Raw genomic sequence first — 23957 nt, forward strand, 5'->3', positions numbered from 1 at the left:
TTCATACGTCAGAATTAGCTCAGAGTTTTCACCAGTGACTCCATGCATCCTTTGAGGTGCAGTGGTCTTATGATTGGATGCTTATAATATAGGATCTTTACTGTGAGAGCCTGGTGAACAACTTCATCTTTGCACACACAGTCTGTGTGCAAAGGAAGATGAAATTCTGCTCTCTGTAAAGAAAATACTGACAAAGACTAGAGAATAGCTTAGTAAAATGTCTTTTTGTTAACAATGTTTGATTTGTCTTGTGTAAGGTGATGCGGGAGGTTTGTGCCAGTGGAAACGGAACAGCGGACTCTGATGGAGTAGGCTCAGGATCACCCGTGCACAAAGCTGAGCTGGAAAAGGCAAGTTGCTTTCTTTGTGTGTGTGTGTGTGTGTGTGTGTGTGTGTGTGTCTTTGTGTCTGTGTCTGTGTTTATGTACATGTGTAAGTGTATATATGTGTGTGTTTTGCTAGTCCCAAACACCTTAATTCCCTGCTTTGAGGGCCTCTCTGTTTGCCTGCCCAGTGCCCAGCTGCCAGGTTATAAAAGCAGGAACTCCTTGCCAAATTCCATCTCATTACAGATGTGTGCAGTGGGCAAAACTAAATGGGTTTGAGAGCAAAAGAGAGATTAATCCAATCAGATTGAAAGAATACTGTCGGCCCAGACTTTCTTTGATACAGCTGGTGTAAATCTATAGACTGTATATGTCTCCTGTATTTTAAGAGAGTGTGTGTATATGTTGTGTGAAGCACATGTAGGACCTTAAAAGACAAACTACTGTGAAACTGGCACAGCGTGTAAGAGTCCAGCCTAATTATACACACTTAATACTTTACAGATGCTCCTTTGCTTTTTGTTTGGGTACAGAATGTATAAGCCTACGTGTGTATGCACACGCTGTTGTGTTCACTGCTGTATGTGTGTGTGTGTGTGTGTGTGTGTGTGCGTGCGTGCTTAAATGGGTGTTTGTTCAGGTCTATAAATTTTTGCCTGGTTTCCTAATTAGGCTTGTGTTTGTGGTTTTGTGTATATCTTAATGACATGATTCATGTGTTCTGTAGTGCTGCGCACGTGTATCATTTGACATGCATGTCTTAGCTTGTGTGTGTGTGTGTATATGCGTGTGCGTGTGCGTTTTGTATATTATTTAGGCTAAAGTAGTTTCTTCACTGTGCCCTGATGTGTTACAGAAGCTGTCCTGTGACAGGCCTAGTTCAGATGGAGAACCTACTCATGAAAATGGCACCACAGATGGTAAGGAACAAAGTAAACCATAGTTTTTTAAAACCCTATATTTCATCCTTGAGGAAATCAATACTGGTCCACTGTTCCCAAGACTGTCATCATTTTTACCCACAGTTAATAATGGAAGAAATAAAGTCAAAACCAGAACACGAACAAAGAGGATACAGTTTATATTAGAAAATGGCAGTTGACAAATTTACAGCTTCAGAATGATTTCTTGTCAATAATCGTGTGTCTGAAGGCTTACCAAACTCCACATAAGTGGAGTGAAGATGCACTGATTGATTACAGTTCAACTTTGCAATAGGGCTAAAACTTACATGACATTGAAACTGTCTCCGTGTGCATAGCGCCAAGACAAAGACAAGGGAAATGTTGTCAAAATAATCAAATCAGATTATTTATCTATTGTTTGCTCAACACCCTGCCTCAGCCAGGGATTAAATATCCATTTTAAACTTGTTGAGACATCTGTCTCAGGGCTCTGGAATTTAGACTTGTCCCAGTTAACTTTTTTTTTCTAAACCCTGAGCTACATCTTGCCTCAGACATGTCTGAGATTATTCTCCCAATGGGAGTGAATTCCAGGACTGTTGCATGTATGAGCTCAGTGGAGGAGCTTGACTAGTTAATTACATCTTTGACCGATTCTCTCATATTAAAGTCACAAGCCAATGATAAATTGTACATCACTTTCCCATTAATAATAGTTGACAAAGCACATTTCACAGAGTCATAGGTTAGAGCCAAGACGATCTGTCTTGGCACATGATAACCCCAGTTTAAGGAGTGTACATGGAGGAGGTAATGCCTTTTATTCTGTCTCAGCTGTCACAAGGCTCAGATCAAACCAGATAAGGGTTCACAGATATATAGATAACAATTTGAGTAAGCCTCTTGGTTGATTGGTGAGGATACTTATTTCCTACTTTCCCATGGCTATCTTGTCAGACTTCATAATTGGTCAGAAGATGAGAATTACACCTTGAAAATAAGATGCTGCCCCCTGCAGGACTGGAGTGTAATTACAGCCGAAGGCATATGTTAGGGAGCAGTGACGGGTGCCCCAGATGTCCTTACCTCACACCGAGCCATTACCACCACATTCCCTTTGATGAAGAGAGGAGTAGAGGAGGAGGGAGAAAGAAAAAGAAACAACTTGCAGATTTATCAAATTTGTCACATTTTTTCCAGGCTTAGTAACTGCTCAGATTGGGTGGAATAGAAGTCACATCACACACATTTTCCTTCATGTATAAAAAAGGAATATATATGAGTGCGTGTGAGTGTGTGTCCTTTAAAGAGGGAATGGTTTTTGCATCTGTGGGTCTGGTTTTTTAAGCCTCAGCTCCAGGGATGGTGTATGGCTGAGGGAGAAACTCTAGAGGGCTCAGGCTGCAGTTAGGCTTAGCGTTAATTAAAGCAGTCGCCAGGATAGATGCAATCACTGCAGCATAAACGGAGTGAAGCTTCCTGAAGGGCAAGAGTATTAGTCTTATTAACTCTCCTCTCTCTCTCTCTCTCTTTCTCTCTTTCTGTCTCTCTCCATCTCCCCCGCCTGCCCCTGTCCATTAATGGCTGCAGAAATTAGTCATTCTGCGCTCTCTCAATAAAATAACATCAGAAGGGGTTTTTTGAACCCTAGCTCCTGACTCTCTTTCTCTTTCCTCTGGGCCACTTGTGAGTCCCATTTCTGAATCAGAATCCATTTTACTACAGTGGGGATTTCCACAGTCACCAGGACTGTATATGAAACCTCTTAACTCTTCTCAAATGAGAGAAATAAATGTTCTTCTCCTTTAGATTTTCCGTAATCACCCTAAAGAGCTTTTATCCCCTTTCTGAGAGTCCTTGACAATATTTTTTAACACTTTTCACTGTCATTAGAAATGAAATCAGTAATAGATGTCAGAGTTTTCTGTCCACTTATTCAAGTTTACTCCGTGCTTATTGTGCGCAATTTATTACCAATGTGTCTGGCAATCCATTAAAATCATATACCCTGTTATTTTTCAGAAGTACAAACCATTTCGTCAAACACTTGTATTTGTGATCCAAACCCCATTAGTCCCCCATCAGTGAACCTACACAGTTCTGTACCTTGTTCTGTTTGAGATTTAATGTACCGAACCAAAGCCACCACAACCCTGCCCTGACAACACAGAAAGACTGGAGTGATTTATCCTTCCTCTCCCTCTGCCTGTTTCCTCCTTTCTCTCTCTCAGACTGAGACACAAAAAATTTAAGGACTAGTTTATTGGTCTGGTGGTGTCTGCAGAGGAATGTGCACTGTCATTGTCCATCTTTTTTTTTTTTCTTTTCATTCTCTTTCTCTGTCTTGCTCTGGTCAGAATTTGGAGGAAAAGAGTGCCTTTTTGTTTACCTTCACAGTGGAATTCATATAACCTCAAGTTACTTAAAAAATGTTATTGTACAATAGAAGAACATAACAGAATGCTTGTTTGACCTCTCATATTTGTTCCAAAGCATTGCACTATTCGCTCTAATAAATTTACGACACAAGGGCAGGGAGACAAGCATCACAGTCTAACATATTTTCCTTTCTGTGCCTTAGCTAAGGGTAAAAAAAACACCAAATCGGAACAGAAAGGCACAGTGGGAAAAGTTGCAGGGAAGAAGATCACGAAGATTATCGGCTTGGGCAAGAAGAAGCCATCCACAGACGAGCAGACCTCATCGGCCGAAGAAGACGTCCCTACATGCGGTAAGACCGTCGGACCTAGCAGTTTCAGCTCTCTGGGGTGCCAGGGTATTTGAGTGTAGGCCAAATGGCACAGAGAGACTAGGTTTGCTGAGTAAGACTGCACATGAGAGGGTGGGTTAAGATTCAGATGTTCACTGTTCAAAAGAAAAAGAACACTGCCCCCAGCCCATACTAAATGTCTGCTTCATGAGCATTGTTTGGGGGGATGGGGGTGCTCCCTGTTTAAAGCCTAACCTTATGCTCTGAACCGTGGGACAGGAGGAGAGCCTGTCACATCCTGGGAGGAGAGAGAGCGTATGTTCTTCACCCACGGTTCGAACTTTTCCCGTTAGGACACTCCTTGTATTGTCTCAGGATCTCATTAAACAGGCATAGAAACTTCTCTGTGCCTGAGTCCATCTGAAGTGTCAAATAGACTTGAAGGGAGGACTTGGGACTAATCCTCAGTTACAACAGTGTTGTCTAAGTTGTCTGTTCTGATTGGTTGATCCTGACGGTTTGACAGGCTATCTGAACGTGCTGTCCAATAACCGCTGGCGCGAGCGTTGGTGCCGGCTGAAGGACAACCAGTTGTTGCTGCATAAAGACCGGGCTGATCTGAAGACCCACATGGCCTCTTTGCCTCTGAGAGGATGTGAGGTCATCCCAGGACTGGACTCCAAACACCCTTTTGCTTTCCGCCTGCTGCGCAACGGTCAGGAGGTCGCAGTGCTGGAGGTATAAACCTCCCTCTTTTTCTCCTTCACTCCCCTCCCTCCCTCCTCTTATTCTTGCTAGTACACTCTTGCTCACCTCTTGGCTGCCTTTCCTCCCTGTCTTTGTTATTTTTACGATTTGTTTTTTTTCCCCCACCTTTCCCGTCACTTTTTTTTTCTCGTTCTTGTTTCTTACCCGTCCGCTCCCTCTTCCTATCCTAAAGCTCGGGTCGGACTAAATGACTAATGCCTCTTCCTCTCTCTCTCTCTCTCTCTCTCTCCCTCTCTCTCACTCTCTCTCTCTGTCTCTCTCTCTCTCTCTCTGTGTCTGTGCCCAGGCATCGTCCTCTGAGAGCATGGGCAGGTGGCTGGGGGTCCTGTTGGCAGAGACTGGTTCTACTACTGACCCAGCTGCCCTCCACTACGACTACATTGATGTGGAGACCACCGCAAATGTAATTCAGTTGGCGAAACAGTCTTTCTGGTGAGTGAAAAAGCAAGACCTACAAGGATACAAATTAGAACTTAGGCAGTACACTCAATTTGTGTCTGAGTGTGAGTATGTGTGAGTATGTGTGTGTGTGAGTATGTGTCCATTTTTGCATGTGTGCATGCATATGTGTGCGTGAGGCAGAGAGAGAGAAACACAGATAGAGACAGAGACAAACTGGGAAAGTTAGATTTGTAAAGTCAGAGAGAAGAATATCCTTGGTTGCCAAGATAAACTTGGTGAATCAAAATAAAAAGCATTTAATCATATTAGTTGTTCATATATAAATATATGTAAGTGTGTGTGTGTGTGTGTGTGTGTGTGTGTGTGTGTGTGTGTGTGTGTGTGTGTGTGTGCGTGTGTGTGCGTGCGTGCATGTGTGCGTGTGCTTTTTGCATATGTGTTTTTTCAGTTTTACCAGTAAACGGGCAGTATCTCCAAACCCATACCTGGATAACCCAGTCAATGGCTATGCCTGCCCATCAGGGGTTGCCTTGCATTACGACGATGTGCCATGCATCAATGGAACGGTAAGGTTACACACACACACACACACACTCTCTCTCTCTATTCTCCATCTCTCATCTCTGTCTCTCCACACAGCAGGGTATTGTGTTTCCAGTGATTGCTTACATCTTAACCGCACTGCTTCTCTGGCTTTCAACTGTTTTTAATAATCTCTTTACTCAGTGGGGGGGTTTTCCTGTTTTTTAACCATTTTGGTGTGCTGCTGTAACTCCTATTTACTAGCTTCTCTTCTCTTCTCTTCTCTTCTCTTCTCTTCTCTTCTCTTCTCTTCTCTTCTCTTCTCTTCTCTTCTCTGTCTATTTTTGTCTCTCTTTCTCTCTATTTCTCACTCACTCTTTCACTCTGCTCCATCTGTTTGCTTGCATGCCCACTTTCTGTGATCTGCTTAAGAACCCACAACTGTACTCAAGCCCAGGCACTGGGGGGCAGCGTTGGAGAGAACAGGCTCATTATGAGAACGCAGACCTTTATGAAAACATGCCCTCGCCCAAACTGGCTGCCCGTTACTCTCCCAAACCCAGCCGCCAGACCTCCTCCTCCTCTCCTGCAGGCCACTACAAAACTCCCACCTCCTCCAAAGCTCTCTCTTCCTCTTCTTCACGCTCCTCAGATGCTAACACTAACACTGCTTCTCAGGTGACTGCCCTAACTCTTGCTTTGCTTCTTTATACATTGCTTGTCTATGCTTTTTCCCATGCTTGCTACTTTCCCAATTTGTTTGAGTCATAAAAAGATATTGCAGGTAGTTCTGCCTGTGCGTAGGCTGTCCTTGAACCCTTTGTTTTCTTGCGTCACACATTTCTCAAACTACACCTACTCACCACCGTGTCACAGAGTTGGATCCCAGCATGCACTGTTGTGCTTCAACTGACTTGAATTTGACCCAAAGAGTCAGCTACATCAGCATTAGACTCTGTGCGTCAGTAGGAAGTCACTGAAAGGAAAGCGCTACACGAGAATAACACGAAGGAAAAGATGTTTTGAGGAAGCTGTACCACCTAGTGTTCAACATTTGCCACATTCTGGAGACGTATCCGCTAAGATCACGAATGGACAAAAGAAACAGGGAGAGGAAAGCAGTGAAATGACAGAGGACAAGTGTTGGGGGTGGGCCGGGGGCAGGATGTGATTAGTGTTCTTTACCACTGAGACAGTAAGTTTAACTGTGTTTGGTCTGGCCACCCAGGAGTCAGGCCCAGAGTATTACCTTAAGTGGCTCTTAATGTAAACCTGACTCCACGGTCTAGCCAGTACTGAATGAAAACCACGATTAGGAGGTCAGTTAGGTGAGTGTGCAGAAAATCAAATGCTGCGCTAAGTGTTTTTTTATTTCTCAGAGGAGTACCGCGTACACCTCATTTGACATTCTGAGAGAGGTGAATGTGTAGTTTTCTTTGCTGTAGGTCAATATGGAACTACATCAACCATGGAACACTTCAGTTTTCATATCTGTATGTTACGTATAGACCACCCAGCTCTTGGGATCTCTGCTCTAAATCTGGTCTGTCTGTGTGTGTGTGTGTGTGTGTGTGTGTGTGTGTGTGTGTGTGTGTGTGTGTGTTCGTGTGTCCGTATGTGCTTTTGTATGTGTGTGCCTTAACGGTTGTATACGTGTGGTTGTTTGCATGAGAATGGAATTAAGCAGCGGTGTGTCGAATTACATTTGTAAAGCATGTCATTAGAATTTTACAACAGATTTATAGTATGCTGTTTTAACATGGTGTATGCATGTCTGTACCAAATAATTTTAAATCCAACCATTAGAGAGACCATGTGAGGTTTAGACCTTGTGGTGTGCGACAGGAAGCCTTTGATATATATATATGTGTGTGTGTGTGTGTGTGTGTATTAGACGACATGGTGTTAACACTGGGTCTTAAACCACAAAGCACATGTTCCATGGAAATGGGGTCTCTAAGTCTCTCACAGTGTAATGTCCAGGTTTCACACACTTTAGGTATTGTTAAGGCAGTGAACAGATTCTAGAACATTCTCTGAATGTTATTATCCATTGCCTCTCAGATGTCTGCCAGTATTAAACACTGGAACTGTGCCTCTTCCAAAAACTGTCTCTTGATAATATGCATCCTCACTTTTCACAGTGTTTAGAGTGTGTATTATACATGCGTAGCGAGGAGTTAAAAACAGTAGGTGACAGCCCCTGTCACATATCAGGTGGACATAAACATGTAATTTTGTCATTTTATGTTAGCTAAAAATATTTTGCTCCATTTTAAGATCTCAACCTCTTGAATTTTGATTTCAATTTTGATACTTAAATAAATGTAAATTAAATTACTTTAAATTAGTTTTTGTCTGCTTAAATATATTTTTATGAAAACAAACTCACTGAGAATGGCTGTCAAACTGTCAGTTGCTGGAGAAAAACAATGGCTTTCTGTCTCTGCCAATCAGCTGAAGGGAAAGAAAGCTGCCACCACCAATGGGACAGCAGCAAAACAGAAACTGGACAAGAACCAGCCCAAAAAGACCAGTGGAACCAACGGAACCCTACCAGTGAAACGCAATAACTCTAGTAAGATAGTGTTGCACTTTGCGTGCGTGTGTGTGTGTGTGTGTGTGTGTGTGTGTGTGTGTGTGTGTGTGTGTGTGTGTGTGTGTGTGTGCGTGCCAGGGTGCATTCATCTGTTCGTAGTTGCGCAGACATTTTGTCCTGCATGACATCAGTTGATATTTTTGATAAACGAATATTTTCTTGCAGCTTTTGACGTGCAGTAAAGGCTTAACCAAGCAGACATGAAGTCTGGCCCCATTAGCCTTGCTATCCTACCACCAAGTTCCCTCGAGGAAAAAAGCAAGCCACACAGATATGTGGAAAATGTGCAAATTGCAGTTTTCAGTTTGACTGGAGTGACTATGTGGACAGGGCTAATGCCATTTACTAAACCCATTCACCCCAAAATTCTCCATTAAGGACAATTGCTCAGTCAGAGCCACTCATGATAGATTCAAACCATTGAAAAAAACTCAAACTCAAAATATTTGATGATTGTAAACAGGTGGTCTGTCCAAATGCGGGTCAAATACAGATGTGAAGCATTTTAATCATTATCTTTTTACCAACTTTTGGCTTCCTGTGTTTGTCACTCATTCCTTGGTTTTCAGTAAATCTTTTCTATAAACAGAGATCCTTTGATATGTACTAAATCATATTTGGACTATATGATCAAATTTGCTTTGCCTCTCACACACACAAGATGAAAGCCATTTTTGACACGCTGCTGGAAAACACACACACACAAACACGCATACACTTACACACACACACTCACTCGGCCTTCTGTGGAAGTGGACGAGTTAAAGCGAGTGAAGAGTGAAAAAGAATGATGTGTTTTACCTCCCGCAGGCGTGGATCAGTATAAGTATGGGAAGAACAGGGTGGAAGCTGACGCTAAGAGACTTCAGCAGAGGGAGGAGGAGCTGCTGAAGAGAAAGCAGGAGATTCGTAACCGCCTAACCCAGCTGAAGAAAGACAGGAGAGACCTGCGTGCTGCTATAGAGAACAGCACCGGTAAGGGGAGGATTAGCATGGGACTTGCGTTCTGGAGAAGGTTTTAAGTGGTCTGTGTTTAAAGTGAGGTGGGGTGATGGAATAAAGGAAATAAACCCACAGGGAGTTAAGGAAATTAAAGTATAGCTTAATTTCCAGCAGATGAACAAAAGGAAATAAAAAGAGGTCAATCAGGAGGTTTAGTTATAGTCTTAGAGGGATTTTGGGGGACTTAAGGCTTCTTGAAAGGAAAGTGATGTTTACTTTTAAGACATGGTCAAGAAAATTGTAATTTAAAATACATTTCCATCAACCTTACACACACAGGCACACACACACACACACACACTCTTTAAAACTCCCTCTTCCTTTCCTTTGCCCACTGCCAGGTAAGCGTTCCCAGGCGTCACTGTCAGAGCGCCTGAAGAAGGTGGAGGAGGAGTGTAAGCTAAAAGAGGAGGAGCGGGTGAATCTGGAGCTGGAGCTGACGGAGGTGAAAGAGAGTCTTAAGAAAGCCCTGAATGGAGGAGTCACTCTGGGCTTGACCATCGAACCTAAGACAGGCGGCAGTTCCATTCCACAGGTCAGCCCACAGCACAGGCAAAGTGGACTACAGCACCGCTGTAATTATAATGTCAGGAGTTTCCATTCGTTCTCATCTGGAAAAATGTCCAAATTACATGGAGCCAGAGCCATATAGTTAGTTTATGCTTATGGATGCACTTTAAAAAAAAAAAAAAAAAAACACGTGAAAATCATTTTTAGGATTGTGACATGGATTACTTAAATGCATAGTTTCAAAATATATAATTTAAGAAGTAATTTGTAATTTTATTCTGTGTTCAGATTGCTTTACTGTAAATACATTGTCAAATAGGATTAATAGAAGATTAGCTGCTTAATTTTATTGTTATTGGTTATGTTCTGTAATGTATGTAGAGAGTTGCATAGTTGACTTAAGCTGAGTTGTGCGGTTTAGCTTGGGTACGACCTGAATAAATAGATGTGTATTGTAATGATAAAGTGGTGGTTTGTCTGCAGTCTCCAGCGTCAGTGAGACGTACTGTGGATAACTCCCCTATGTCCAGCTGTGATACCAGTGACACAGAGACTTGCTCTCTGCCAATCAACAGCGCCTCCCTACTGCGCAGACAAGCAGCACAGAAAAACCCACCTGTACGTGGCCACGTCCTCAGAAAGGCTAAGGTGAGGATTTAACCACAGAAATACACACATGTATGCACACACAAACACACACATTCACACACACACACACACACATTCATACACACACAGACAGACAGACACATGCATGCACGCACACACATGCATGCAAATTCTTAAAATTCTCAAAACACACACGGACAAAACATCAAATGCAAAATAGTACATGCCTCAGCATGAATAAATATCAGCGCTGACTCAGTCTTTCTCTCTTTTCCAGGAATGGGAGATGAAATCAGGCACATAAATATCAGCTTTTCATCAACCTTGTTGTTGTTTTTTTTTTTTTAAGTTCTCAGTATATATTTATTTAAGTCTGTGCATAAAGGAGGGATGTTGAAATAGAAATGAGTGAAGCATAGGTTCAGTATGGTGTATGACAGAAAGCAATGCTGACACGCCTTTATACAGTCAACCCCACAGCCAGCTGTCCTTTCTCACCCACCATTTTATCCTTCATGTATTATACCAGCACACTTACTACCTAAATGTGCTGTTTGTGTTGACTATTTTTGTTTTATCTATGCTCTCATCCACACATCTTTTTTAAAGTCATCTTCCTTTAGCTTCTTGTTTTTTTGTTTGTTTGTTTTTTTGTTTTGGTTAAAAGCCATTTTTAAAGACAAGACCCTCTTTTAAGTATTTATTTGTAAATGGTAAAGTTAATACAAGGCTCTCTCATTATTTATGTTGATATTTAAAGCTTGTTTTAGTGGTGCTGTTTACTAGGCTTCATGCAGAGGCCTGTCTTGAATTCATAGCTGTAAAGGGCAGTTCTGCAGGGGGATGGGATGAAACCACATGTACATGGTTAACTCTGACAAAGGAGCAATAGAGAGACTGGTTTAAAAAAAAAACCTTTCTGCATTCATCACAGAACTTTTCAGCATCACCTAAACTGTCAAGTCAGCACTAGCCGATTGAATTCAGTTCGAAGCAGTTCTTTCTTGTGATGAAATTCTGGAAGTGTTTTGTTGGCCATTTGTTCTTCTTGCCTGGCCAGGCCTCTGGCTGTAGGTGTTGCTATGGGCAACAGCTGTCCTTTGAGAGAAAGGGCAGCTTAGGCCAGGGTGTGTCTCTCCGTTGGCTGAGTGCATTGGAAACTCCACCCTAAAATACTGCAGCTTTTTCCTTAATGGTCCAAAGAGCATGCTCTGCAGTCCAGCTCTTTCAAACATAGCATGGAACCAACCCTGTGATCTCTGTGTCTGTATGTCTGTGTGTGTGTGTCTGTATGTCTCTGTGTGTGTGTGTGTGTGTGTGTGTGTGTGTGTGTGCGTGCGTGCGTGTGTATGTGTATGTTTGTGTGTCTGACTGTTTAAATGCCTTGTCTGGACATTTTCAACCCATCAATACACTGACAGAAACAGATGTACTGTGTGGAACAAAAAAGGATACAGTGTCACAGTGTAGACAAATCCACTGTACAGTATGTAACACGACTTTCTGTAAGGGTCTCTCAGACGCTCACTGCTCACTCAGCACATGTACTGTTACATGCTCATCCTCAGTCATATATTTACACTTTCTGCTGATTTATAGCCATCCACATAAGTGTCTGCATATTGCCTATGGCGATATTATAGCTCTTATAATGATATCACTGCCTGGAGTTCCCAAACAAAGTGTCAGATCAAATCTCAAATTAAAATAGGAAAAAAGTATTTGTGTGAACAATGGAAATTGTACTTAATATACTTAAACTGAAATTTCTGGAGAATTCTCTTGCCTGAATCCAGGCCCAAGTTTAGAACGTTCTGGTCCTCCTGTGTGCTTTAACACAAATGCTATGTACCTGGACCTTTTTTTTCTTTAATGAACTGTATCCTTCCTGCTTATAACACTGAAACATTACACATGAATGATTAGAGCTTAACTTGGAAATTGACAGATTCATAGACTACAGCCAGAATGCTCATATTTTATGCACAATTTTCTTACCTTTCCGATGACTGCTGGTTTCTGTAAGTGTAAAGGTTAGTGTTTGATTTGAGGTCAGGCTCTATAAACCTTTTGCCATAAATAAGACATTAAACAGACATTAAACAGAGGTCTGATTGCGTGTGTAAATGGCCTTTTTCCTAACTTGTGTCCATAGTTTTCAGGCCCAATATTCTGAAATTCAGAACTGGTCTTGTCTCATCTTGCGAGGGAGAGTCAACGTTGGATCAGTGTCTCTGGGTCAGTGGGTTTGCACAGTGCTGAAAGAAACCTCCAAGGAATTTGTCCTATTTGTTTCACACTCGTTTTTATGGTTTTGTCATAGTACTCTTTCCTCCTTGTCGTCATTCACATGCCTCCTAACTTCAATCTGGAAAATCTCCGCAAAAGGAAGAAATCTGATGGATCCTGTTAATTTTCTCTGTTTCGGTCATAATATTTTAGATTATCTGTTCTATTCAGATTAGAGCTCAAGGTAAAAACCAAGGTAATGAAAGGAAACCAAGACACACTGCATCCCACAACACTAAGTCAATACTACAACTGAGTAGAGAAACGTAGAAGGGGACTCAAAGGAAAATGAATTAGGAGGAGCAGTTTCACCTTCTTCTCTATACATAAAACAAGAGGCAAATGATATCGGAAAATGTGAACACATTGTATATAGGTTCAAGGGGGTGGGAGTCTAAGAATTTGGGGAATAAAATAATGTTAAAAGTATCTTTGTTTTGCACCTTAAAGATTTTTCTGCTTTGTATTTCCCTGACTGACAGTTGCCAACTTGGCAGCAATAGACTGTACATAAAAAAAAACAATAAAGTCGCTTACAAAGGTCCAGTTACAATGTATGTCTGTTTTTACTCTTGGTATCTAATGGGTATTTTCTTTGTTGATGCAAGCTATAATCAAAGTTCACCTGTGCTGTCTGTTTACATGTAAAGTATGTGTGAACAACAGAAAGTAAACAAAAGAACAACCAAGTCAGTTTTTCTCTGCATTTCTTATCACTTTACCTTATACAAAGTCATAGCTTAAAATACCGATGATTCATCACTGGGAGACCAAACAGTCGATATCTTATTAATTAGTTCACCATTTGAATCATATAAAACCATATAAGTTTAAGGCATGAAGGTATGAGTTTAAGGCATGAAATATGTGAACATGGAGAAATGCAGTGGAGAGTGAGGCCTGGGTTGGTACTCAGTGAAGCAGTATAACAGTACCTCTCAACAAGTCCAATCCCTGGTACTATTGAAATAGAGCACTGACGACCCCTGTTGGCCCCTGTTTCTGTCTACATCTCTGTATGTCTCTATCTCTAAACTGGGCTTGAGCAGAGAGGGCATATTGACCTGCATGCCTTAACTGGGAAGATGTAAGCCAGTTCCTCAGTGAGCAGATATGTGGAGGACCAAACAGCATGTGGTCTTAAACAGTAACTGGAATGTTGAATCAGAGATTCAATACTGTAAATGGGAGGGTTGACTAGAATCACATATATACATGGTGTAAGAGAGCTAGAAGTTCTCACAAACAGGTATAGTTTATAGGTTGTGGCAGTGGAACATTCACTTCAGAGATAAATACTGAGTTTGTTATTATGACTAATCATATAACTTGTTAATGAGGTGTAGTGCTGGTGTGAACTACTGAAACAAGAAAAGGGGAGAGGTCGGTTTATAGCTCTCATTTTGCCGTATAACACTAAGTAACTCCCAGTTGGGTTTTTATTTAACTAAGCCTGTTAATTCATTTGTCACAGTACACTTAGAAATTAAACTGCTTTAAACGTGGTCTAGAATTTCGGTACAGAGCATGTTCCCTCATGACTGGCAAGATCTTTTGCTGGAATTGTTTGTGGGGAAACAGAGGCCCATGGGGAAGCGGACTGTCATAGGCGTGTCTTTGTACTCACACAGAGTTGGAAACTATACACTGGAATACTGCTTAATTTTCCCCTTAGCGCCCTGAAGTGCATGTCCACTTTCACAGGACATTGCAAACCTGTCAGCACACAGCCAGCTATAAACATACGGTCTGACCTTCTTTGTGTTCAAGAAAGAAATTTGTCTTGGATATAAAAACGTTTATTTTCATTATTATTTTTCTTTCCAACATGAAAATTCACCAAATGTTCTTAACCCATTGGAAAAAATACAGTGACTAAGCTAAAATAACCAGACTTGCCTCTGAGAATGAAAAATCATTTGGAGAAGTAGCAAATATTCAAAAAACCACCAAAGAGAACCATAAGTTGATGCACCCAAAAGATGTACAATTTGGAAACCCCTCTGGCACGCATAAACAATATATAAATTAAACTGTTGTCATGCATCTCTCAGTCAATCTCTCATATCACTCAGAGTGATATGATATTCAGTAGCTTGTTGAAATTGTTTCTGGTGAGTGAAGATGCTGTGTTTCACTATTTATTTGAATGACAGAAATATAACACGTGTGTAAACATAAGTATTTATGGTTATGAATATCTGCAGCTCGCCCATGGGATGAATGCATTTCAAAACGTAAGAGTGTAGTAAGCAATGAATATAATAAACTAGTCGTGCATTCTGCACGCCGTTCTTCATGGCCAGTAAATTTTTACCTCGCCCATATGCAAGAGGGCAGTAGAGTTCGTCTTTAATGGGAGGGTTGTCACTTGAACGATACTGAAGAAGAAGGAAACGTCAACAACTCAGAGGTGTTTGCTGTTTTATTATTAAATTGTGAATTGAGTGACATTAACATTATTGAAACACTTTTCGGACACTGAAACACTAAAAATGGACGATGACGTACTGACAACTTTAAAGATACTAATAATCGGAGAAAGTGGTGTGGGGAAGTCTAGGTAAGGAAACAGTTGTTTACTATTTTTCTTCATCATGCCTAGCACCAGGGAACATGCCAACTTATTGCACCATCCGGAGACTGAACAGTGCTTGGTTTGTGTTGACTAGTCCTTAAACCCCACTTGAAAATTCCACCTTCAGTTGTGTTATATATGCGTATATATATGTATGCTTCATATGGTTTTATATGTAAACATGTGGCTGGGTTTCAACCAGCTGGACACTGAGCCATTTTAGTTTTGTGTCTGAAGTTAAGTCAACTCTACCGAGTGCCGGCGTGCACTGCTCACACTGTGTCCGCTTGCCGCACGCCCAGTAATGCAAAGAAAACTGCGTCAAAGAGCGAAGAGAACCATGAATATTCCCTGATCGACAGGATAAGAATAAACGGCTTGTCACACAATGTCTCGGTTCTCATCCTGTTTGATTAGCCGTAGAAGCATCATTTTAGCATGTCCTAACTTGTCTGTCATATTCATTTGTTTTTATCGACGATGACACGGACTGAGGGTGATTACAGCCATGCAGAGACAGAAGCCCTGCTGTACCATTAAACAATCAAGATTATTTTTGTTTTATTACTGTAAATTTTCAGAAGGAAATCAAAAGAACTATCAAAGGGGGAAATGCGGTTGTGATGTAATGCATAACATTATTTCCAAGTTCGGAAAGGGTGCAGCTAAGACAGTTTTATGACCTCATCATGTTAGCCTCGTGACTGAGTGGACAGTGTTAGCAGGCATTTCCTATGTTTTCAACTCTGGAGTTGGTGGTGTGAGTGTGAGTGTGAGTGAAGGGGGGAGGGGTGGAGACAGACAGACATGCAGGCAGGTAGACTAGAGCCATTAATATTTTGAATACATGTGTATGTGTTTGAGTGTGTGTCTGTGTCTGTGTGCCAAGTGGAATCTCATTTCTTTCCACAGACTTTTCTCAGGTAACAACCCTCACCTGCCCTTTGTTAAATCTCACTTTGTTTCTGTTTCTTTAGCAATGATTACATTGGGTGCTCATTAAGAGTGCTAACATTAAATTGGTGACCTCATAGTTGATTTTCCCTCTTCTGTGTGGCTATTCTGGTGTTACTGGCACACTGTGGCATTCTCACTTTACTGGGAAATGTGAGTGATGCATCTATGCTGCTATATATACCACACAGTTTCCTCATTCAGCTCTGATTATAATGGAGTATTGAGCTGTATGATCAGGATGCAGAAGAATACCAGGAAGAGTATGTAATCACTCTGTGCTGCTGTGGGTCTGTGCTGCTTTGCATGACTGCAGTCGCTGCTCACCACACCTGTGAATACAAATAGTGCCCAGGAAGGTAAATAAATGAGATCAGGTGGTGTGTGTGTGTGTGTGTGTGTGCAAGTTAATTATTCCAATCACCAGAGCTCAACGTGAGCGGAGTCAAATTGATTAGTATTTATATTCTGCTTGGATACAGGCTGTACATATATATCCATATTGTGGCTATAGTGTGTGTTTTTTTCCCCCCCCAGCTGTTTTTACCCATTTTCCCCTTTTCTGTTTTGCTCTTTCTCTGTCTCATGCAGCCTTCTGTTGAGATTTACAGATGACACATTTGATCCAGAACTTGGAGCCACAATCGGTGAGTGACATCGATTCTAACGCTCACACACATTCTCTCAGTCTCTCTCTCTCTCTCTCTCTCTCTCTCTCTCTCTAAGTCACTTGCATTGAGACAAAAACAGATTTCACAAGCAACCATTGATTTGTAGAGACAGTATGACAGAATGAGGGTAAAAGACACCAAATGACATTTTTGCTGATACTTTTCAGTTCAATGGTGTTTTTTTATTTGACCCTCATATATTAGAGGAGGTTTTAGTGTATTCATGGTATGCATCACAGTTTCTGATGACTGAATTATACAAAGCCATTTATCTGTTTTGAGAAGTAGAATTCCTTACTGGTCTCTGTCAGAAAGATTTGAGTGCAATATATTTTTTACTACGACCTTGTCTCAAGGACAGTGCCATGCCACTTTCACTGTTCACACAACCTTGAAACCTTTAAGAACAGACTTTCTGGAGTAATAAACTGAGAATTGTAGCCACATTGATTTTTTGAGGTGCGTGAAATTGCATTTCTTGACAGTTGAGAGAAAAAAAAAAAAATTGGTCCTACCATACAATGAGGTCTTTGTGGAAGCAACCATACATGTGGATTCGTGGAGTTCTCAACGTAATAAAAATATTTTTCGGGTAGGCATGCGATTCTAGTATTTAACTTGGCCAACCTCTGTTGCATAGCCAAACAGATGTATCTTTGGAGGTGCAGCCGGGCTGGATCGGACACAGGTCCATTTATAATAGATACAATGGATCTGTGTTGTCAGGGTGGAACATTTAAAAGAGAGATTCACTGTTAATGTATATTACATACACTTGAGCTACGTTGTATCAAAGTGTTGTCAGTTGAGCTATTCCCTTCCCGTCAATTCACCCTCCCATGTTCGGGCACCTGCTCACACATGTAAACGCATATGTCTCTTAGAGAACTAATATTATACTTTTGTGTCATTTGGAAAATTAATGTTATGCAAATCTCACACTCATATGTCTCGTAGAAAACTAATGTTATACCAATGTCTTACCACTCTGTCTCCTAGAAAAGTAATGTTATACTAATGTTACACACATGTGTCTGCCAGAAAACTAATGTTATACGCTTATATATTGTTAACCTCACACGCTGCTACAGGGGAAAATGAAGCTGATGGATGTCTGAGTGTGCCTCACTCTTTGGTCCTGTCTAATTTGCCATGTAGATGTGTAGTCACCTACATCTTAATAAGTGTGTGTTTCAATCCAAACTAAATGAGCTCAGATCCTCGTAGCTGCTTTTAAATGAGTCCAGATCCCCACGTTGCCCTCTTCCAGATAAATCTTTCAATGCAGCGCTGAAATCCAAAGACTGCTGCTACCCTCCAGTTGTTTCATCTGCAGAAGTGCTGAAAGAATCTATGGAAGAGATTTACCTCAAGAGAACCATCATGTTAACCTTATTCTTTCTTTTCAGTTTTTCTTTTTCTTTTCTTTTTTTAAAGAATCTTCTCTTTTCTTTTTAGGATGTAAATCAAGTTCTTTGTGTCAAAACAGTGATTTTTTTTCGTCTGTGCTGAGAGCTTTGCTGAGTGATGAGTCATCCCATATTTGTTTTATCTTTGCATATTAAACCCACTATTCCCCATTGAGCTGTAAATTGTGTGTGCGCTGGGCTCAGAGCCTGACACATCTCTGGGTCTTTCTCAGATGAAACCTGTCTGTCTCTATATGTATGGATTTACCATAATCATTCTGGAAACCTCTGGCTTTATATCTTGGTTCAGTGTGGTTTCATTACGTTCATCTGAACGTACCGGAAAAGAAGAGGACTTGTCATGATGGTTTGACTTATGGTCTCCTTTAGACCGGACAAATCTGAGCATCGCTTCTTGTCTCAAAAACCTGCCTGTGGGTTTAAAAGCATTTGACACCGGCTGTATTTACTGCAGTTGAACGCAGTGTATGTGAACATATATCGTTACACTTGGGCTACGAAACTGCCTCTGGCTTCCCAGAATTTTTAGGTGAAAAAATAACTAATGCATTTAAAATTGCCTTTATAGTATTTTGAACTGTAACTGTCAACATAACAGATATCTGTTGTTTGATTTAATGTAGGTGTTGATTTCAAAGTGAAAACCATTTCAGTGGATGGGAACAAGACAAAACTAGCTATATGGGTAAGCAACGATGCATTTGTTAATACATTCGTAATCAAAGAAAGGTGAGGGATGTCTTTCATTTTAACTGTCTTTGAGAGGGTTTCTGTTGCTGCTTTGCTTACCATGTGGTAGCGGTGCAGCTGTGGTCTTTGGTCTGGCTTAGCAGACTGTTTGCCACCTTATTCCCAGATTTCCGGTCTTAACTGATTTGGAGGAAGGGCCTAGGAAGAGAAAAGCTTTGGCTGTGAGTTTGGCAAGAGTTTAGAGATTAGTTCTCCTGCAGACAATGGTCTTTGAGGGAAAATAATATTGTCACCTTCAAGTGTTACACCAATAGATGGCAGTATTGTACCACAAGCTTTGAACTGATGTTCAAACCATGTAGAGAAAGTTTAAAAGAGCAGTTTTCCTTCTGAGTTGATTAAAATAATAGTTTTTCTTTTTCAGGTCATTTAATACCCTCTTTTATTTTCTTATAGTCATTTAACTTACAGGTATTAAATTTGTAGGAAAAGACAGCAACAGTCAGTGTTGTTTTTATGCCAGAGTCTGATTTTAACCCCCCTCACCTTGTATGTCAGATCATCCCAATTACTCAGTCAAGGCCGAATGGAAGTTTTGGTGATCTCACTCTTTCTGCGCGCGTGTGTGTGTGTGTGTGTGTTTACAGGATACAGCAGGTCAAGAGCGTTTCCGTACACTTACACCCAGTTACTACAGAGGAGCACAGGGAGTCATACTCGGTCAGTCAAACAACACACATCAAAACATCACTAAGACAAACCTATGTCTGTATCATCAGTGTCAAATATATCTGTCATACACCCCTGTCATTCATTTCTCACACACCAGGCTGGGACGATAATCAGCTTCAAACTGACTAAAGGAGATAGAGCCCATATATCTTGAATATTCTTTTCGATTCAGATTCTGGAAGATTTTCGGCAGAAAAACGAGTCATTCTCTCATATGGTTTGTCCCGTTCTTTGCTGTGCCTGAGGTTGTGTATTGCTCTGTGCCCTTGGACAAAGTCCATGTCCATCATGTTGTCCAGCTCTCTGGTGAAGTGAATGTAATATAATATGATCAGCCTTGTTTACTGGTTACTCTCTGTCTCAGTGTATGATGTGTCACGGCGAGAGACGTTTACCAAGCTGGACAACTGGCTCAGTGAACTTGAGACCTACTGCACAAGGAACGAGGTGGTTAAGATGCTGGTGGGAAACAAAATAGACAAGGTATGTGATCTGTTCACGGCACACAGGGTGAAGCAAGAAAAAAAAGAAATAAATAAATAGTTGAAGGTACTTGACATTACAGGAAATTTGTGTGAATGTTGGAATGTTGGATTTGCTTTTATGCTTTTAAAAACCATTTAGCCGGTGTGTATATTCGGCCCGGCTCCCCGTCATTTAGTCTATTAGAGGCCGGTTTTTCTGACAAGGATCGAGACGAGACCTCGACTCAATCCCGTTTTGAATTCAAAACGCAGCTGAGTTCAGAAATAGGCTTAATCTCTGTCTGGGAACTCAGCATTAGGGGTTTAACTCATGGCACATCGCATGTGGTTGCCAATAACTCGCTCATACTTTGCTACGGCTATGTGAGGATGGATTTCATTTCAGATTGGACTGAATTTAACCATAATACAGGAATACGTTGTGCGAGAGTGTTAAATGTTTCACAGGTACATGATATCATTTCCAAAAACTTTTAGTATCACAAAACATTTATATCTAACTTGTGTTTATATTGCACTGGAAGGCAGTACTTAGGGTCTGAAATTGTAAATTTGTTTTTTGCCCCTCAGAAAGACAAAATAGCTGAAAGTCTGCCCTCATCTTCCATGTACATGTTAGTTCATTCAATAGATGCTATCATTTTTCACTGAATTATCGCTGTAGTGCTCAGTTTTGGTGAACCATCACTTGTCTATCAGAAAGAGCATTTGCGTATGGTGTTTCTATGTATTATTTTTACAAGGTCTAATATTCAATCAAATAGATGGTCCCTTCCCCCTTTTATGGAGATCTCAGAGACATAATGTGCTAGTTCTCTATTGTTTTTTTTTTCTTTTCTTTTCTTTTCGCTCCTTGTTTGGAATTTTAGAGTTTTGATAAAAACACACTCTTTTCTGTCCAAGGACAGTGAGTGATGTGTGGAATGACTGCAGCTGTAGCTGTATACCTCCTTATTTTTCACACTGCTCTCGCTCCTACGGGTTCCCCTGCTGTTTATTTGCAGTGATTGATGGATTAGCTGAGTTCTGTTGAGTAAAAGCAGTTGTGGTTGTCTGTGGGTGTGTGCATGTCTGTGATTGTCTGTGTGTGTGTGTGTGTGCGTGTGCTGCGCGCGTGTGTGTATGTCTGTGTGCGTGTTCTCCTTTAGGAGGACCGTGAGCTGGACAGGAGCGAGGGCCTGAAGTTTGCTAGAAAACATTCCATGCTTTTTATAGGTGAGTCAGGTGAATTCTCCCATCCAGACGGAATGATTCAGGACCAAATTACTGTACATTATCCTATTACAATAACTTGACTAACATCATTTTCTTCTGCTCTCAAAAACTTAGTTGTTTGAAGTTTTATGACATAACCTTTCTTAGGCCTGATTTGAGACTTTTTATTAGTTTGTTTTGATTTTCATTTACTTAAATTTACTTAATGCAAATGGCATTGGTAATTATACCTTTGTTTAAAGTCCAATTTTCTTTTCATGACAAGATGTGCTCAAGGCCTCTGCGCACATTAAACAATTCCAGCACAGGAACAAAACCAAGAACTTGCTCAGTCATTCGTAAAAAATAAAGCCCTTGACCAATCGATGGCTGTGTTATTGGTTTTGCACATGCTGAGATTTTTAACGTATGCTGAAAGTGCCCTTTAAACATTTAATTATCCAGAAATTTACTGCTATTTGCGTTATTGAACGTAATTTAACTCTAACCAAATGTGCATGTTCCTCTAAATCAATATATTTAACTTTAAAACTCCTATATATCTTCAAATAAAATTATGTTCGCTTGTTATGACAATGAATTCAAGTCAGCCTGGCAGACGTAACTGAACTATCTGTAGGCTTATATGTAATAAGTTAGGACTTTGCTGTTGTGACGTTTCGTAAATGTATACATAGAGCAGGTTGACGTCTGTTTGTCGGAGTGCATTTTTCGGGCTGGTGTGTAAGGTGTTTGTGCACATGACGTGTAGTATGATTGAGGGGATATGTAAGCATTGGTCCGTCTTAATTAGCGCCGTTGTAAGCCGCAGAGAGTGACGGCGGCAGGTCAGAAATGAAGTTAACAGATGGCGCCGTTGACTAGAGGCCGCATATGGAATTCTATGGAGACTAATCAAACCAAGTGCTTTCGCTTCAGAAAAAAAAGGTATTTTTTTCAGTGTTCTTTTTTGCTCTCCCTTGCTACAGACATTTTACAACTGGGTATTCTATCGGTATCTTAAGAAACAACCTTGTGAGAACGTGTTTGTTAGCGCACACAAACGAGTTTTATGTATTTTTATGTCATATTTCACTTTTCTTTTACAAACGATATTTGATACGGCGGGATACGTGTCTGTACAAACAAATCTTAAGTTAGTAAGTCAGACGTGTCTGAAACCTACGGTATTACCAGAAGTTGATTGTCAAACGGCTGTTAGAAAAGAAAACATTCTGTTCGTTGGTTATAATTATTGGACATAACGAAGGTGGATATGAATAGGATATGAGAACATTATGCCAATTAACAGTAACTGTTTTGTTCCCCCAGCATTTGACATAGTGGACCAAGCCACAATGTAACATATTATAGCCTTCTCATAATGGCCTTAATTGCACGTGCCAGTTCATATAACTCCAAAATGTAAAAGAATTTTTAGTGTCTTGCCTCATAACAAGGATCAGACTCAAACTTTGACACAAGTTAAAAAGAGATGCTTTGCCTCATTAAGCCAAATGCAGTGTCAGTTTTATAATAATGTTACATTGGTCTTATGTATGGGGTTCTTGTAAACCCTGACAGAACTTCATAGCTTTACCAGTATCAGTTTATTGCTACTAATGTATTATTCATTTTTTTTCCCCCTTTTGTACTGTTTCTTTCCATTCCCCCGTCCTTCGTCCATTCCACTTCCCCACAGAGGCCAGTGCTAAGACATGTGACGGCGTTCAGTGCGCATTTGAAGAGCTGGTGGAGAAGATTCTGCAGACTCCTGGACTGTGGCAGAGTGAGAACCAGTCTAGGGGAGTGCACCTGTCTGATCAACAGAAACAGGGAGCCGGGGCCTGTGGAGGCTACTGCTCACTCACTTAACACATACTCATATCCATTCACACGTGCACACACAAACACGCACGCGCACACACACACACACACACACACACACACACACACACACACACACGTAGACTCATACAGAACACACACACTCACATGGTTAAGGAGATTTATAGCTAAACGGAGACACACGAATATAGATGTGGAAAAGTCAAGTGGACACAGTTGTATTGTTGTCCTCATTGAATCATAAGGATGTCAGTCAGTTGTAATGCTAAATGCCACCTATGAGAAGCCCTTCTGTGCCCACTTTTGTCATTATAACTGCTTGGAAACAGTGAGTTTGGGCCTTGAAGTTGTGGCGATGCGGTTTTGTGGAGAGCAAATGAAATCGTAAACTCAAAATCAATGACAGACATGGATAGATCCCAAGTATGGAGTTACTCTGTGTATTTCTGATGAGTATGTTACCGAGTTATGTATTTATAATTTAGTTTTCCTTCGTTTTGTCCCAAAGTCTGTGTTTCTTATTTACTGTTTGATAAACAGTCTTCGGTTGGGCTCCAAACTCCAAGTGCTGGAAAGAGAATACAGTTTAACAATGCTTTCCATCTCTCTCTCACTCTCTCTCCTTCTCTCTCCCCCCTCCCCCCCTCCCCCCCTCCCCCCCTCTCTCAATCCCATCCTCCATGACCAGTTTTTCGTTTTTGAATAATAGAGCCACCAGCGAACGTTTTGGACC

The 23957-nt window shown here is 41.0% G+C and overlaps 2 protein-coding genes across 4 annotated transcripts in view; both read left to right on the forward strand.

The window, feature by feature from the left end:
* Positions 1-11048, forward strand: part of afap1 (actin filament associated protein 1) — a 30955-nt gene extending 19907 nt beyond the window's left edge. Inside the window, exons 7-17 of the mRNA XM_030773734.1 lie at positions 258-350; positions 1183-1258; positions 3813-3962; positions 4468-4679; positions 4996-5141; positions 5560-5677; positions 8091-8211; positions 9043-9207; positions 9576-9769; positions 10228-10392; positions 10631-11048. Coding sequence (XP_030629594.1) covers positions 258-350; positions 1183-1258; positions 3813-3962; positions 4468-4679; positions 4996-5141; positions 5560-5677; positions 8091-8211; positions 9043-9207; positions 9576-9769; positions 10228-10392; positions 10631-10657 — 1467 coding nt within the window. The 3' untranslated portion in view covers positions 10658-11048. The remainder of the gene's footprint in view (positions 1-257; positions 351-1182; positions 1259-3812; positions 3963-4467; positions 4680-4995; positions 5142-5559; positions 5678-8090; positions 8212-9042; positions 9208-9575; positions 9770-10227; positions 10393-10630) is intronic.
* Positions 11049-15035: 3987 nt separating this feature from the next.
* On the forward strand, positions 15036-23301 carry rab18a (RAB18A, member RAS oncogene family). Of its 3 annotated transcripts, XM_030773974.1 has the most exons (7): positions 15036-15205; positions 16766-16821; positions 18899-18960; positions 19613-19685; positions 20062-20180; positions 21331-21397; positions 23079-23301. In XM_030773974.1, the coding sequence occupies exons 1-7, from the start codon at positions 15138-15140 to the stop codon at positions 23249-23251; spliced, it is 618 nt and encodes a 205-aa protein (XP_030629834.1). In that variant the 5' UTR covers positions 15036-15137; the 3' UTR covers positions 23252-23301. The 3 variants fall into 3 exon arrangements, with proteins under 3 accessions (XP_030629834.1, XP_030629835.1, XP_030629836.1); XM_030773975.1 differs by lacking the exon at positions 18899-18960 and having other exon boundaries at positions 16766-16811; XM_030773976.1 differs by lacking the exons at positions 19613-19685; positions 20062-20180.
* Positions 23302-23957: the final 656 nt, after the last annotated feature.

Source organism: Chanos chanos, chromosome 5, assembly GCF_902362185.1.
Source record: "Chanos chanos chromosome 5, fChaCha1.1, whole genome shotgun sequence".
In the NCBI taxonomy this organism is placed as follows: domain Eukaryota; kingdom Metazoa; phylum Chordata; class Actinopteri; order Gonorynchiformes; family Chanidae; genus Chanos; species Chanos chanos.